Source organism: Populus alba, chromosome 10 (assembly GCF_005239225.2).
Source record: "Populus alba chromosome 10, ASM523922v2, whole genome shotgun sequence".
Lineage (NCBI taxonomy): Eukaryota > Viridiplantae > Streptophyta > Magnoliopsida > Malpighiales > Salicaceae > Populus > Populus alba.
The window spans coordinates 21361806-21379499 of record NC_133293.1 but is presented as its reverse complement, the minus strand read 5'-3'; the positions used below and the strand labels follow the sequence as shown (position 1 = coordinate 21379499).

The 17694-nt window shown below is 33.1% G+C and overlaps 3 protein-coding genes across 3 annotated transcripts; all 3 read left to right on the top strand.

Moving 5' to 3' along the window:
• Window positions 1-1954: 1954 nt before the first annotated feature.
• Window positions 1955-3459, top strand: LOC118060128 (uncharacterized). Its single transcript, XM_035073279.2, has 6 exons — window positions 1955-2301; window positions 2371-2452; window positions 2541-2607; window positions 2694-2864; window positions 2958-3018; window positions 3114-3459. Exons 1-6 carry the CDS (start codon window positions 2043-2045, stop codon window positions 3284-3286), a joined length of 813 nt encoding a protein of 270 aa, XP_034929170.1. The 5' UTR covers window positions 1955-2042; the 3' UTR covers window positions 3287-3459.
• Window positions 3460-5689: 2230 nt separating this feature from the next.
• On the top strand, window positions 5690-7263 carry LOC118060125 (uncharacterized). Its single transcript, XM_035073274.2, has 5 exons — window positions 5690-6137; window positions 6211-6292; window positions 6398-6464; window positions 6628-6813; window positions 6893-7263. Exons 1-5 carry the CDS (start codon window positions 5933-5935, stop codon window positions 7115-7117), a joined length of 765 nt encoding a protein of 254 aa, XP_034929165.1. The 5' UTR covers window positions 5690-5932; the 3' UTR covers window positions 7118-7263.
• Window positions 7264-12837: 5574 nt separating this feature from the next.
• Window positions 12838-17382, top strand: LOC118060122 (uncharacterized). Its single transcript, XM_035073270.2, has 4 exons — window positions 12838-13780; window positions 14912-15067; window positions 15149-15820; window positions 15965-17382. The coding sequence occupies exons 1-4, from the start codon at window positions 13442-13444 to the stop codon at window positions 17000-17002; spliced, it is 2205 nt and encodes a 734-aa protein (XP_034929161.1). The 5' UTR covers window positions 12838-13441; the 3' UTR covers window positions 17003-17382.
• Window positions 17383-17694: the final 312 nt, after the last annotated feature.

The window sequence follows — 17694 nt, the reverse complement described above, 5'->3', positions numbered from 1 at the left end:
ATTTATTAAATGTTAGTAAGGCTATGGTTAACGTGTGGCTATTGTCTCATCATAAAAAAATATAAAAATAAATGGGACAGAAAGGATATATAAAATAAAAATCCACTTATTTATTTTGACCTATCCGTCTCTATAACCAAATAAATTCCTGACAATTCTATTTCTATTATTGCAGTCTTAGAGCATTAACTGAATGAAATCCAAATCTCTTTTGAGTAAATGATGGGATACAATCAATAACATTCAATTACTCCAAAATAATTAGGCTCTTTTCAAAGGGTCAAATTAAGATTAGTTGAGCATATATATATATATATATATATATATATATATATATATATATATATTATTTGCAAACGGTGGGATGTGATCCACGTAAAAGAATTTCAAAAGTTGCAACCTTCACGTGACGAACCAGAGAGTTTTTTACTTGCAAAGAAGCCAATGTCAAGCGCCAATCCCAAGTTTCAAGGAGACCTGTTGCATCCTCCCAACAACATCCACAACAATAGATTGCACCTAGTGTCCGCAGACGTTTACAATACCATAGCAGTAGGCCCTGCTCATTTGCTTCTAAGGTATAATGAGTGACTCGGTGACTTAGTCACATATAAAATAAAATAAAAACAACGTTCACAATACTTTGTTGAGACCATGTAAAAGTAAAAAAGAGATAGGATATTTGCTTTGCCACCATGCTTTACCAAAGGTGGCAAAGTTCCTGGTGGAGCGAATTTTACAAGCATACCAGCAAGAAGCACTAGAAGCTTATTGATGAAGGAAAAGTCTAATCTATAGACTTGAAAAAAAACTATGAAACGACAACTAGAAATCATTTCATGATTTTCAACAAAGACTATATCAGCACTTTTTTTTTAGAATTTTTTAAAATGAACTCTGCATTTCTTTAGCTTTGCAATTCAAACCCAAACACTTGGTTCTACAAGTAGAGCTTGTTTGCCAGCACAGCCAATCCCACAGCTTGCCGCATTAACAAACAATACTATGAGTGTTTGGTTTGGATTGCAAAGCTAAAGAGTGCAGAGTTCATTTTAAAAAATTCTAAAAAAAAAGTGCTGATATAGTCTTTGTTGAGACCATATAACAGTAAAAAAGAGATAGGATATTTACTTTGCCACCGTGCTTTACCAAAGTTGGCAAAGTTCCTGGTGGAACAAATTTTACAAGAATACCATGCAAGAAGCATTAGAAGCTTATTGGTGAAGGAAAAGTCTAATCTATAGACTTGAAAAAAAGCTATGAAACGACAACTAGAAAACACTTCATGATTTTTACTGTTATGTAGTCTCAACAAAGACTATATATATCAGTACTTTTTTTTGGAATTATTTAAAATGATCTCTGCATTTCTTTAGCTTTGCAATTCAAACCAAACATTCATCTTCAGGAAGATTTAGATGAGCACGCATGACGGGGAAATTGCTTCGATTTAGCAATTGCATGGGAAAATAATAAAAAAGCATGCATGCAAGGTAACATATAAAAAATGTATTTCATTATTCCAGATATATTTTGAATCCACTTGGGAACACGAACTTTCATGGCTTAAGCAATTGAGTGTTCTCTAGCCTCGTGTGGTTTGAGACTATGTAACAGGAAGTAGATGCACTTCAAAGACAGACAGACAGACAGACAGATATGTATTGGAAACTAGCACGATTAATTTTGAGATTAAAATTAAACTTGTTAAGAATCATTAATCATGGATTCATCGAAATATATATTGGGAACATCGAAATTAATATTCTCTCTCAAAAATAATAATACAAAAAAATCAACATTCCCATGCTTTGAATTTGGACTTGGGAATCAAGTAATCTTTATTGAAAATGAAAGTCCCAACAGTGTAATTAAATCCCGTTACTATTTATTAAATGTTAGCCAGGGAGTGTTTTCAAAAGTTGCAACCAAATTCAACTATATATATAGATACCCAACCACGAGTATCCCACCACTACAACATCATCTTAATCCTAATCCCAATCTTGTACATCATCAAAACTCACCACATTAAGGTTAAGATGGCTGAAGGAAAGAGCACAGACAGTAGCCTGAAGCTCAAGTCAGTAATCCACGATGATGACAGTAAGGACAACGAAGAAGACAAGGGAGATTTGCCTGATGATATTCTTTCAGTGGAAAAACTAAGCCTTAAAGTTCCGGAAAAGAAACTCCTCATCCTTTGCCTTGGCGGGCTGCTATGTCACAGGGTCTGCCTTAAACGCGGTCGCAACGTGAAGACAAACCGCCTTCCTGATACTGCGTATGGAAGCTTTGAAGGTAAAGTTGTGATCAATCTGCAGCGTTTTTGCTTTTTTGTTCTTACGAGGTATATTCTCTTCTGATCAGTTTACAAGAGGCCATTCTGCGATGATTTTGTGAAATTCTGCTTTGAAAGATTCGAGGTTGGAATCTGGTCTTCTGCTAGAGAGTGAGTAAAAACCTATCTATTTTACAGTAACCTTTTATGTTGAATGATGTCCTGTCCTAACCATGTTTCTTTTTGCTGTCTGAAACAGATGGTACATGAATGATGCTCTTGATGGTGTTATGAGAGGTTTCAGGTCCAAGCTGTTATTTTCTTGGGTAAGTAAATGGGTTACCTGTCTTGCTTCATCTTACAATCTCTTTTCAGGGATCGTTCCTGTCTTATTAAAGATATCCTTTTCCAGGACCAAGACAGATGTACTGATTCAGGATTCAAAACCTTGACGAACAAGAAGAAGCCCATATTTCTCAAGCAATTTAAGCAGCTCTCTGCTCTTTCATGGTGCAAGGGGCAAGATACTTCTTTGAACACTTTGCTGATTGATAATGACCCCTACAAGTCTCTTCTAAATCCTGTAATAAAACTAACCATCACCTTTTACTTAAATTAAAACAGTTTGTTAATTTGTTGACTTAGATGATTCTGTCCTCCTTGTCCATTTTTGTAGTCCCACACCGCGATTTTTCCTGACGAATACACGGTGGACTGCGTCACTGATTCTGCTTTAGGTAAGTCCTGCTGCGTACCATCTGTTCTTATAGGATTGATTAATATATATTATTAACCAAACTAATTATATAGTTACTGATTTAATTTGGATTAGGTCCTGAGGGTGATCTTCGGGTCTACTTGGAAGGCCTGGCTGATGCTAAAGATGTTCCCTCCTATGTGAAGGACCATCCTTTTGGGAAGCCTGCAATCACTCCCTTGCACCCTGACTGGGATTTTTACTCCAAGATTGTTCGACTTCATAGCAAGGAACCGATCGTGAAGTAGCAAGGATAGTTTTCAAAAAACAACAATGGAGATGTTTTTATATTGTATATATGCTGTTTGCTTATTTTTATGTTGTTTGGTGTGCTGAACAAACCTGCAGTAATTCTGTTGCCTTAATCCATATGTTTCATATTTTGTTAAAGATCATGTTTAATTAATTATAGAATTTGGCAGACCTCTGTTCGATGTTTAAATTTTCTTGATCCACTTGTAAATCCTAGCAGTAGCAGTTTTTTTCTTAAAAACTTATGCTAAACAACATGCATTCAGGACTTTGTTCAGAGATATCCGACAACGTTTTGGGGTTTTCCGGTAATTTGAAGGAAATACCACTAAACAAAAAAGGGTAAAAACGAAGATTAATTTAGTTTTAATTATTTTTCCCTTAAAAACATTAAAATACACGATAAAAATTCTTTCATTAAGTTTTAGGCTCTGTTTGTTGGCTTTGCTGGAAAATAATTTTATTTTGAGAAGGGATTTTCTTGGAAAGTAGATTTATGAAAAATGAATTATTTTTTGATATTTGGTGGAGTCATGGAAAAAAAATTGAAAAGCACTTTCTAGTATTTAGCTATGTCATGAAAAATAAGCTAAAAAATAACTTAATAATATTTTTTTTTAAGTTTATTAAAATAATAAGTAACAAATCTTGCAAATTAAAAGATTGAATTAGAATGAAACTGAAAAAAATAATTTAATTTCATAAATTATTTTAAATAAAATAAATAACAATCAAAATAATAAAACTCAAATCTAATAAATAAAAAAAATGAAAGATGATGAAATTAAAATAATAATAATTATAATTTTATAAATTGTTTCAAATAAAATAAGTAACAATAAAAAGAATAAGGATCAAATTTAATAGATAAAAAATTCAATTAAAAAATAATAAAAGAGAAGCAAATAACAATCATAAAAATAAGGACCATAGTTAATATAAAAATCAAATTAAATCAAATTTTAAGGGGTAAATTGAAAAAAAAAAGACTCAAAATAAAATATATTGCAATCAAAAGTTTGATGATTAAATTTGTTATAATCACTAAATAACATGATATTTCTAAATTTTTCACAAATTTTAAAAAATATTTTTCCTCTCAAAATAAAAAAAAGTTCTTTCCTGAAAAACTAAGTTAAATTTTCTTTAACTAGAAAATATATTTTATTGATTAATTTTTTTAATAATAAATAAATATATAAAAATTTAAAAAATTATTTTTCATCGAACAAACAAGATGGTGTCGAATTGAAAGCTTATTTTGTCACAGAACCTTGAGGGGAACCTATGTCCTTTGCCCTTGTCTACATAAGTGAGACAACAAATGATTATATTCGATAACAATAAGAAAAGCCTACTAATTATTAAATTATCACACTGTTTCTTTAAAAAGAAAAAACTAAATAACCAATCAGATAAAATTTCCAATGGATTGCTTTGATCAAACCCCTTCTGCTTTTACAAGTAAAGGAAATAAATCTCTGCTTCTTAATTAAGTTTTGAGAACCTTCACACTTGCTTTTTCCAAGAGAGAGATAGAAAGGAAAGAAATATAAAAGAGAGAAAATAAAAGAAACATATTTTTATTATAGATATAAATATTCTTTTTATTTTTTAAGGGTCATCAAATTATTTTTTTCTTTCATTACCCATCTTTTATATATATATATATATATATATAAATAATATATGTATATATTTAGAAAGTAATCACGCACTCGTATTTAATTACTTTATAGACACTATAATTTTTATTTTTTGTTAATTTACGAAGACAACGAATTTTACAAGAACAACAACACCATTCAACTACAAGCTTATTGGTGGAAAAAGAAGTTATAATCCATAAAAAAAGAAAAAAAAAAAAAAAGGCTATGAAATGAGAACTAGAAATCACTTCGTTATTGTGACCATTACATGCTTTTACCAAAGGTGACGAGAAATCCTGTCTCGGCAAAGGCACACCCACTAGTTCTTGTCTTGTCTTTTAATTTGTTTTAGACTACTTTCGACGGAATCTTAACGAAGGCTTGGTGATCAATCCAATTAAGCTAATCGTTTTCAAGGACGTACGGTCACTTTTAATTAGGCATCATAAACAACTTACGAACAATTCATGAGCAATAATACGAAGCAGATCAATTCTCTTTCTGTTTAATTAAAATCCTAACTCAAGTTAGATGATGAAAAGCTGGATTTGATAAGATTGTCCAAAAGCCATAGCAATAGATTGATTTCCCATGATGTTTTTTTTCTTTTTTAAAGGCAGGGTTTTTGCCTTTTTGAAAACCAATGTTTGGCTCGGACTCTTACTTTTCCTTTACGTTAACTTCTCCATGAAGCAGAGTTCATGTTTTCCACAAAATATTTCTGTATCTGCAACTATTTTTCTATATACTTTTTGACCTGACCGAGACAATATTATAATTAATGTTTCTTAACTAGCGTGCCTTAATTTTGAGCAAGCCCAAAGTATTAATTAATCCTTTGTGATTAATCAGCAGAAGTTCAAGGGCAATAGTATTACTTAATTAATAATTAGTAACCTTCAAACACATGATCCGACGCCTGCCTAGCCAGCTACCACTTCGCTTAAAAGGTCAAACTAAACTTTGAAATTTCAGACTCACCACACAATCAAGATGGCTGGCAATAGGGATGACCTAAATTGTCATGAAGAAGATGGGGATGACATTGAACTAGAGAAGCTAAGCCTTGGTCCAGATGGAAGCAAGAATCTTCTTGTACTTGATCTAGCTGGGGTACTGTGTGACAGGGTGTTTCACAAAAACAGGGCCAATATCCCAGATAATCGTACTCCTGATGATGCCAGTGGAAGCTTTTTCGGTAAGTTTTCAGGTTACACTCCTCTTGCTACCAAGGTTTTTACTTGCTCCTGTTTAACGATCGTCTCTCTCAGTTTACAAGAGGCCATTCTGTGAAGAGTTCGTGAGATTTTGCCTTGAAAGGTTTGATGTTGGAATCTGGTCCTCTGCCAAAAGGTTGGTAGGGTTGCATCTTCCCCGTTCATGTCTAATTTCCTTGCTAGATGCTATCCGTATTATTCAGAAATTCACTCGTTTTTCTGCTCTGAACATGAGAAACAGGACCAACTTGGAAACTGCCCTTGATTGTGTGATAGGAGAATTCAAAGGCAGACTCTTATTTGTCTGGGTAGGAGACCAAATTCGTGCTTATGCAATTAAGATAGCGTTTGGTTATCGTTACGGACGGACAGAAGAGGCTTTGTCTCTATCTCTTATGTATCTGTCGCAACTGTCCCAGAAAACTAACTCAAGTTGTTCCTTGTTGTCTATTGCATGTGCTCCCTCTTTAGGACCAAGATGACTGCACTAATTCTGGGTTCAGCACCAAGGAAAACAAGAACAAGCCAATCTTTTTCAAGGAGCTGAAGAAACTATGGGACAACAAGTCCTCTAATCTTCCATGGAGAAAAGGGCAGTATTCTTCATCAAACACATTACTGATTGATGATAAACCTTACAAGGCGCTTCTAAATCCCGTAATAACCAGAACTTCAAGATCAATTGTTTAAATTGCTCAACTTGATTCAAATCTCATTCATCTGTTTTTCCTTTCAGCCTTGCACGGCGATATTTCCCACCGAATACAGGCCGGACCAGCTGGATGATGCTACTTTAGGTCCAAATGGCGAGCTCCGACGGTACTTGGATGGCCTGGCAAGAGCAGCAGATGTCCCTGCATATGTGAAGGAACACCCCTTTGGACAGTCTGCTATAACAGCTACCCATCCTGACTGGGATTTCTACTCCAACATCATTGACAATTCCAAGGGCGAGGAGTAATCGGCTTCTGGGAAAGTCATGAACAGATGATTTCTGTTGTGTACTATGGAAATGTTTCCTTATTTGTGCCCATTAAAGTTTAGCAAATATTTAAGTCTGTTTATTTTAGTATTTCATTTTATATATATTATCAATTAATTATGCTATTCTGATCGACTAGCTCAACTCAAGTCTTAAACTCAAATCAGGTTAATTAATTACAAAAAATGATCTGAGAAATCCTGGATCAAACCTTAAAACCGTGATTTTAATAATCCGGTTATTATGTAATAAAATAGGGTTGATTCTCGTTGTCTATTTTAAGACCGGACTCAAGCCCGATGGGCCGTTTCTTGATGAACGATAATTCAAAGTTTAACAGCCCAGTTTCAAGGTGGGCTGGACTCACGCCTATACTTAGTAGAGTTTATTTATGATAGATACTGGAGGATGCGATGTTAAATCTTTTATCAACCCTTTCTTTTCCTTTTAATTTTTTTTTAATTAAAATTTCCCAGAAACCTCTACGTTTTGTTTTAATCGTTTCTTTTTTCCTGGCTTACAAGTTTTTTATTTATTAATTCAATTAGCATTTACTTATTTGTAGTGTTTTTGAGAAATGTTTATCAAAAACCATCACAGGATTAAACAGGGCCCTTAGTTTTATTTTTTCTCTTTACTATTTCAAGAATAGAGAACACTCAGCCCTGAATCTTATCATTGAATGATTTCCTTTTCTCGAGTAGTTTTTTTAGTTGAAATTGATGTTGCTTGAGTGTTTTTTAATGTGTTTTATGGGTTGATGTTAAAAATAAAAATATTATTTTAATTTATTTTTAATTAAATGAAGCATTATGGTTTTTATTAAGAAAATAAAAATAAAAATGATCTAGATTAACATGATTTGAAAGTTGATCCAAAGAACAACCTATACGTGGTATATGACAAAGTATTAAACCATAACCGCGAGTTATACACACATGCATAGATTAATCATAACTAGCTCAGACTTTTTAGTAATGGACAGTGTATGATTGAAGTGATGTGAGGCTACAAGAGATCGTGACCCTTGAATTCTTTTCAAGACCTTCTCAGCAAAGAACATGATGCTGACCCTATAATCCGATAGTGTTCTCCATGAATTGTAGGGAAAAGTGTTTTTGCTGTTGATGATAGCAATATGGTCGATTTTAGAAAGCCCACGATGCTAGTTTCTTAGTTGACTTTGATATTTGATGGGGATGTGGGCCCAATTTACAAGTGTGTTGCATGCACCATCACCGGTCATAAATAAAGATGGTATGATAGCCATGGAGTGCGTCGGTCTCTATTTTTATTTAATTTTGATTAAAAAAAAATTAATATTAGCTTACTTGTGGTTCAAATGAGTTTCTGGATTCCAAGATGTAACATTTAATCTTTCAATTAAATCTTGATATGTTTCCCCTTGCAATCAATGTATATTTTGTAATGAATGGATGAATTCTGTGTATTTAGGTTGTATTAAATTGAAGAATGAAGATAAATATTATAAATAAATATGTTATTAAATATTCTTTTTATTATTTTTTAAAATTCTTGAAATAATAACAATCTTCATCTTATTTTCATCTTGGTAACGATGCTGATAATATTGAACAGATAAACTAATATATATATATATATATATATATGCGCTTCATTGGCAAGAGTCGTAGGAGACCTTTGATTTTATTTTTTATATTTGTACTAGAAGGAAGTGATCGGTTGTAGCTATCAATCATCATGAAATGCAAGTTCTGCGGTTCTTATAGCTTATAATTTTTATTCGATTTATATCTAAAAGGGAATGGAAAGGCAATACAAAAAATCATGAAATGTGGCATAATCTTGCGATCTTGAAATTATTTTAATTATTATTTTAATAATAAATTCTATATTTTTGAGAAATTACAAAGTATAACTCCTAACAGATTCGATTATTGTAAGGGTTTTTATATTTTTTTTATGCATGTTATATAACCGGGTTAATCATTTCATTAAAAATCCAATCAAATTAACTAAGTTTTGTTAGGTTAATATTTATTCTATTTAACTTAAAATTTAGTCTGGATTTGATTAGGAAAGGTTAATCTTTTCACTAAAAAAATCTAATCGAATTAATCAAATTTTATTTTATTGAACTTAAAATTTAATCTGGATTTGATGATCAGGAAATTTCCAAGATAACCATCATGCGATCAATCCAGATGGGTTCCGGATTATTTGATTTTCCAAATTAAACAAGTTAGGTTTAACAACAAGAAGGGCTGCGACGAGCAAGCTAGAGATGAAGAGATGATTCGACGACACCATGCATGCACACGAGGGCTCTAACCTTCCGTTAACTGAACGACAGGAAGCTGTCAGGGTTGTCGTTGTATTTTCCAAGAAGATATTCCTACACGTTTTCTGAGAAGGATAGCAGGTTTTGCAAGAATTCTTTTCTTTGGTCTGTCTAGTTTGCCCTCACGATCACGTTGCTCTCCTGTGGAGGAAAGCACTTGGATGATAATATGGAGGTCTTATTTAGATGCCCTCAAGAATTGCAAGTCACATGTCTTCGGAACGCATACTCAACCAAACTTTCTAATTTCTCATGCTTAAACTATAGTTATAAGATTCAGATTGATTTAGTAAATCAATCAAAAACTTTAATTAGTTTGGATTAAAAAATGTAAAAATTAAGCTCAATTGACTCGGTTATAAACCCGAGTTAACTCGTTGATTCTGTTGATCTGCTATTAAATTTTTTATTGAGTTTTTTTAAATCTAAATAATATCATTTTAATTTTTTTTTAAAAATTAAATTAATTTAAATTGATATTTTCAATCCAAGTTGATCTTTTACCCTTATTTTTCTTTTTATTGGGTTTTAGTCTACCCCTAGAGAAGAAACACAATGTAAAGTCCTGTCCATTCTTTTGATTTGATTCCAATTCTGAATTCGAAACCTCACCCAAAAATTGGAATTGTTTCGGTACATTCAAAAGACTACATTACCAGCTTAAACCTACACAATATACAATCATAACAACATGGTGTCTGCTAGAAAATTGATATATGCCAAAAAAAAAAAAAAAAAACCTTGAGAGAACCAAACCAACAACCTTGTTTGCTTTCGCATTAACTTGATTCTGTTTTTTTTTTTTTTTTTTTTTTTATTATTATATATATATATATATATATATATATATATAAATTTTTAGTCCCTTTTCTTAATCTTGACATGTTATTTTTTTGTGATTTAACGAATTAAAACTTGACACATGACACATAAAATGACATAATTGGACGGGAGGGAACACTACCCGGCAAAAAAACATTAGAAAAAAGCACGGTCCATTAAAAAATTATACAAAAGCAAAAATCATATAAAAAGAGAGAGAACATAGCAGCAGAACATGTAATTTTCCCGAAGTCAAATAAGTGATGTGACATAGATTAAAAGAGCCTAATTGTTTAGGCTAAGATGCATAAGATACGTTATACGTGACATTCTTCAAGAATTTAGACAGTAGCTTATTTATTTATTTCTGGCCACAATCTAGACAACGATGGCTTGCTTACGTATGTATCTAATATTAGGCATTGCCCTCTACAACACCTAATTCCACTATAGACAAACTCTTCGTTCAATGAAGTTTTTTTTTTTTGAAAAAAAAAAGGAAAAAGGGAAAGAAAGCGGGTGCGTGCGTTAGGTCAGAGCCTACCGAACATAAGAGAGTGTTTGATTATGCGTTTCAATTACGTTTCGTCAAATTTTAATTTTTTTTTTGTTAAAATTGAGTGTGATTTGTACTTTTTGAATTGTTTTGATGTGCTGATATTAAAAATAATTTTTAAAAAATAAAAAAAATATCATTAGTATGTATTTCGGCACAAAAAGCTATTTGAAAAGTAACCACTACCACACTGCCAAACACACTCAAAACTCTACACAAGAGCATCGCCATTGATTTGCAGGGACGTCCCTTCCACTCCAACTTTAATGGATCCTCACACGAACGGATATGAAATCTGTAGTTAGGTTGGACATAGATGATATTTATATACCTAACCCGAAACTCAAAAATAAATAAAAAGTTTTAAAATCTAAAAAAAACCATAGCTAACTTTATATCAAATAATTATAAATTATATAATATGATTGTTAATATTAATAGCCATTGAAGACTTATTTAATTATTAATTTTAAAATTTATAAAAATTAATTGAAATATATGCAAGTTTTAATGTTTGAATAGCTAATTCATTACTCTCCTGCTTGCTAAATGCCCACGATGTCTTGTCTCATGTTCACCTAATTAGCCATGAAAGGTTGATAATAATAATAATTCAAAAGGCAATTTGAATGGGTTTAACACGTTGTCGTGTTCAGGCAAATTATAAATAATTGGGATATATTTAAATTAATTTATTTTCCTAATATGAGAAACCCTTATCATAAGCGGGTAAACAATCACTAATCCTAAGAATCTTGCAGGCCAATGTTTGTCTGTCATCTTTATATATATATATATATATATATATATATATATATATATATATATATATATATCACAGAATTAATTTACACCATTTCTTACATATAATAAATAAAAAAAGAAAAAAAAGAGTTTGAGGTCTTGCTTTTGTTAGTGGCCACACAAATTTAGAGGGGAGAATGAGACATTGACAAACAGTAAAGTGTTATAAAGATGATCACATCATGGAAATTTAGCAGAATACATTAATTAAAGATCTGATCACTCATCCGTCGTGATCAAATGGGAAACGAACACTCTTCTTATCATTTTTTATTCACCATATATCTTCCCATAAGAAAAATACAAGAAAACAAAACAAAACTGATTATGCATAAATTCTCATAGTTTTTAGACCCAGTCGTTGCTGGCCCGGTCTAAAATTAAGATTTTAAATTTTAATTGAGTTATTTGATTATCTAAATTAATTTTTTTAAATTAAAACAAAAATATTTTAGTAAAAAAGATTAACAGGTTATAATTAGATTTTTGACCTGGTTTTTTTGAATCATATTAAATTTTTTTTTTTTTTTAATCTTTCTTTAACTCGATCTAATTTTATCTTTAAAATAGTTGAGTTTCAAATCAATCTTCCAAACCAGACAGGATTTGAAAACTGTAAAAATACCTTAGGTAAAAGGGCAACGTTCGATTATTTTTTTAAGATGACGAGGCAGAATAAGGACACACTATACAATGGTTAATTACGATTTAATTCTTAAACTTGAAACCTTGAATATACGAATGGCACGATTGTAGTGGGTACTCTAACATCTTTGCATGGGTGACTTTATCATGAGACCTTAACAATAAATACTAATAATAAATAGAAAAATAAAATAGGAAAGCTATTCTTTTTAATAAAAAAAACATAATAATAAGAACTAAAATAAATTATTTTTTAAAAAAATTCATAATAACATATTTTTGAACACAAACTTTATATATATAAGAGAAGGTTATTTTGGATTTATTTAGAAGTATTTTAGATATTATTTTTTAAAATATTTTTTATTTAAAAATATATTAAAATAATTTTTTTTATTTTTTAAAATTTATTTTTGACAATAATATATTAAAATAAATAAAAAATATTAAAATAATAATAATAATTTTTTTTAATAACACAATAGTAACATCAAGACGTTAGTTCTTAGGTTTATTTTTATGCCTTTCTATATTCATTTGCCGGTCCCTCTCTCTCTCTCCTCTCTCTCTCAAGTCTTAACTGGATTTTGTATATCCTTCAAACTCCAAATAACCAACGGCATATTCCACCCATATATTAAAAAAAAAAACACCCCTTACTCTTCACCAAGTCTCCTCTCTTCTTTGATCTCTTCCCTTTTAGATTTCAAAATCCTTCAAACCCCATTTTCCATATTCATATTCTCACCAAACCCACTTCTTCTTCTTCTTCTTTCTTTTTTTCAATTTTTTAAGTTAAAGGCCACTCCTTTCTTCTTATCATGATTAAATGTTCCTTTGAATTCTTATACCCTTGAATTCCGAGACAATCTCTACCAAATCTTATGATCTAACAAGAAAATCCAAGTCAAAATCACACCCTGATTTCATTTTCCTCTGAAATACAGGAAAGCGAAGATAATCTATCTTGTCCTTTCTATCCGAGTCTCTTTCACTGAATTTGTTGCCATCTTTACCATAATCTCCAAAAGCCGTATCTTAAAATTCTCTCTATATCTCTGAGATCACAAGATCACTTCGAATCTCTCATTCCCGATAAAGTTTCACTCTTTTCTGTTCTAGGAAAGAGAAGTTTCTATCTTTTAAGTCAGAAATGGTGGTGAAGATGATGAGGTGGCCACCATGGCCACCTCTGTCATCGAGAAAATTTGAGGCCAAATTGATCGTTCACAAACTGCAAGGCCTAGATTTGGTACAAGATGAAGAGCAAAACAGTGATGAGAGCAAGAAGAGGTTGGTGGTTGAGATAAAATGGAAAGGTCAGAAGGGTATTGCTTTTAGGAGGTCTGTAAAGCGGAATTTTACCGAGGAAGGAGGGTTCGAAGGTGATGGGGTTTTTCAATGGAATGAAGAGTTTATAAGTGCGTGTAATCTTTCTGGAAATAAAGATGGTGTCTTTCTTCCTTGGGAAATTGCCTTTGCAGTTTTCAGTGTAAATTTCCTTTTCTCCTCTTTTGCATTTACTGATTATCTGTTCATGGATTGTTGAATTTTGAAATTAATTATTTTGTTTCCCAGAAGGGTTGACTTTGGATAGCAGAATGGACATGTGCTTTGACATTTAACTATCTCCTCCCTCTCTTAATTATGGCATGTTATAGCAGTCACAATTTTGGTCAATACATGATTTTTTTGGATGTCTAGAGTCAGATTGCCTTATTGAAATTTTTTTTCCTTGCTTTATAGCAGCCACAATTTTGGTCAATACGTGATTTTTTTGGATGTCTAGAGTCAGATTGCCTTATTGAATTTTTTTTTCCTTGCTTTTGAACTTCTATAAAGATGAATACTTGAGGGGAAAAACTATAGCTAATGAAGAATTTATGTATTTCTCCTTTGTTCCAGGAAATTGGATATTATACAGGATAACAATGGAGGTGTTCCTTTTTTTTTTTTTTGTGGGTGTTTTATTTAACTTCTAATGACTCGTATTCCAGTCATCATATAATGAGTTTTTCACATGAATTGTATTTTTTTTTAACTTGTTATATCAAAGTTTGCAATATGTATAAGAATATGCTTATGCAGAAGAATTGGTGTAGTTTACTGGGTCAATAAGCTAAATCATTGGGGGTTCTTTTTGAGTACCTGTAGCTTTCAATTCAAGTCTTATGTGGCTTTCTTTTTTGGTTTATATGTGTGGTGACTATTTTGAAGTGATTGGCTTCACACATGGTGGATGTTATTATCATGCCAGATCATGTAAAGTGGCATATTCCTGGAGGATTTTCTCAATTTGTTTTGTTTATGCTCTGGATCCTTAAGCTACTTTGTCCAGTTGTTTATTTGACAGTGACCTAAATCTCACATGGGTATGTATATTTTGTCAACATGATGTAATATTTGAAATACATATCTACTGAGGATTTATTTGCTTCTCTTGATTAATAATGTGTTTTCATATTACTGGTTGTGAATTAACCATATAATGCTGAAATTTTCGTTTTGCCTTTCTTTCTTGGAACTGTTCAATTTTACTCCCGGATGTTAGGCAGTAGAATGATTTATTGAAAAGTCTTGTACTGATTTTGATTATAAGAAAACCTTGTTTTTAATGGTTCAGGGCTTGAAACAAGGGCCAAGGAGTAAGGTTCTTTTAGTTGGAACCGCTACATTAAACCTCTCGGAATATGCTTCAACAGCTAAGGAGAAAGAAGCTGAAATTGCTGTTCCTTTAACAGTTCACAATGGCACCGTTGAGGGCACTCCCTTGCTTCATGTAAGTCCATTCCTTTCAATATGTTCTACAACGAAAGTTCATGTCTGTTTCATTTCTGACACTAGTTCAAATATAATGCAGTTGTCTCTCAGGTTGATGGAATTGAGAACTATTCGAGAACCTCTACAAGCAGTGCAGAGAGTGATAGAGACTGCCCCATCATCACCCTCTTCTCTTGAAACTCTATCACCAAGGAGAGATGAACTTTCTGTTCTTAAAGCAGGTTTGAGAAAAGTGAAAAGCCTCCAAGTGAGAAAAAAGGCTTGTCACAAAGAGAACAGTAATGATAGGTGCTGTATCAGAATTGAAGATCGTGAGGACAACTACCCATTTGATACAGATTCACTCGATGATGATGCTGAGGGGGAATCGGAGGAGAGCAACGGGGATGCTAGTGCTCAGCTGTCATTCAATTATGAAACATTGGCGCATGCAAACAAGGCTGGACGATCATTCCATTCAATTGCTGTAACTAATGGTGAAGATGAGAGTTGGATATACTATAACCATTGTAAACCGGATATGGGATCTTTGTATGTCGAATACTCAACTGCATCAGACCATGAACAATCTTCGAAACAGAGTTCAAAACTTGGAATCTTAGCTTGGAGGAAAAGGAAACTGAGCTTTATATCCCCTAAGCCTAAATCTAAAGGCGAGCCTCTCTTGAAAAAGGACTGTGGAGAAGAGGGTGGTGACGACATTGATTTTGATCGCAGGCAGCTTAGCTCATCTGATGAGTCCAGTTTTGGGGTACATATCAACTCAACCCTTTGCTATGTTCCTTCCTTTTCCTTTTCTTTTTTTATTTGGCTTCTGGCTTCTGGCTTCGGCTTTATGCCTCTTAATAATTTATACGAGTTCAACTTCATTCTAAGACTACTTTTGTTCTGGCAGTGGAATAAATCGGAAGAAGGTTCGACTACTAGTAGATCATCATTCACCGAATTTGGGGATGACAATTTTGCTGTAGGCAGCTGGGAGACAAAAGAAGTAATAAGCCGTGACAGGCACCTGAAGCTCCAAGCACAGGTCTTTTTCGCTTCAATTGATCAGAGGAGTGAGCGAGCTGCTGGTCAAAGTGCCTGTACGGCACTGGTTGCTTTCATTGCTAATTGGTTGCAGTCTAACCGATATGAAGTGCCAATCAAGTCTGAATTCGACTGCCTGATCAGAAATGGATCTTTAGAGTGGAGAAATCTCTGTGAGAAAGAGGACTATAGGCAACGATTTCCTGACAAGCACTTTGACCTTGAGACAATTCTTCAAGCTAAAATTTGTCCTCTTTCAGTTGTCCCAGAAAAGTCCTTCATTGGATTCTTCCATCCAGAAGGCCTAGAAGGAGATTTTGACTTCCTTCATGGTGCAATGTCCTTTGACAGTATTTGGCAGGAGATTAGTCATCATGGGTCATACTGGTCTAATAATTCTGACCCTTTGGTCTACGTTGTAAGTTGGAATGACCACTTTTTTGTCCTCAAGGTTGAACGGGATGCTTACTATATCATTGACACACTGGGAGAGAGGCTTTATGAGGGATGCAATCAAGCCTATGTCCTAAAATTTGACAAAGATACGACAATCCATAAACTACCAAAGGAAACTGAAGGATCAGATGAAAAAACTGTCGGCAACAAAGTGCAACCAAGCAGATCCAAGGAAAAAACTCCAGCTGATAGGAATCTGCCATCAAGTCCAAACGAGGGAGAAAAGACTCCGATGGAAGAAGAGATTGTGTGTAAAGGAAAGGAGTCATGCAAGGAATATATCAAGAGTTTCTTGGCTGCAATCCCTTTAAGGGAATTGCAGGCTGATATCAAGAAGGGTTTGATGGCATCAACACCCCTTCACCATCGACTTCAAATTGAGTTCCACTACACCCAGCTGACGCTACCCGTAGATGAAAATTCATCAAGAGATGTAACTATTTGCTGATACACCGGCTGCATCGGCTGTTATCATGTTGAATACCTCCTATAGAGTTGAGTTCCTATAATCTTCTCTAAATTTGATTACTCTAGCCCCCTCCCCTCTGCAATACATGGTTTTTTAGGAAATAATTAGGCTGACACAGCCATCTAGTGATTTGTTTTCGAGGTTCCTTGTATATTCCAAATGTAGTTTTCGGACCAGGAATGTAACTATCATCCTTTTCTTACGACGGATAATAACCATCTCCCTACAGTAATTTCCATGCATAATGTCGCATACAGTTTCATTATTTTATTTCACCTGTACTTCACATGTACATGATGTCTTTAATTACGGTGGAAGCCATCGTTCTTTAAGAATATCATGAAGTTGCTTTCTTCACAGTTATTTTAGCAAAGTTATATAGAATTGATAATTGCTGCAAATAGACTTAAAATGCTTATAAAGAACTGTGAAGAGAGCAAAGTAGGCACTAAAACAAGTGCTGCTAGGGCAGCATTTTAAATTTCGTTGGCATTAAAATGACAAATAAAAAAAGCAACATGTTATTTATTCTTCGACCTCAGATTCTCCATCTTCTTTCACTTCTTTTGCAAGTCACGAAAATATCCAGCAGGGTTTTTCTCAAAACCCTCCATCGAAATGCGAACATCTTGACCGGGAGCTTTCATGGTCCCATCTTTTGTTGCTCCTGA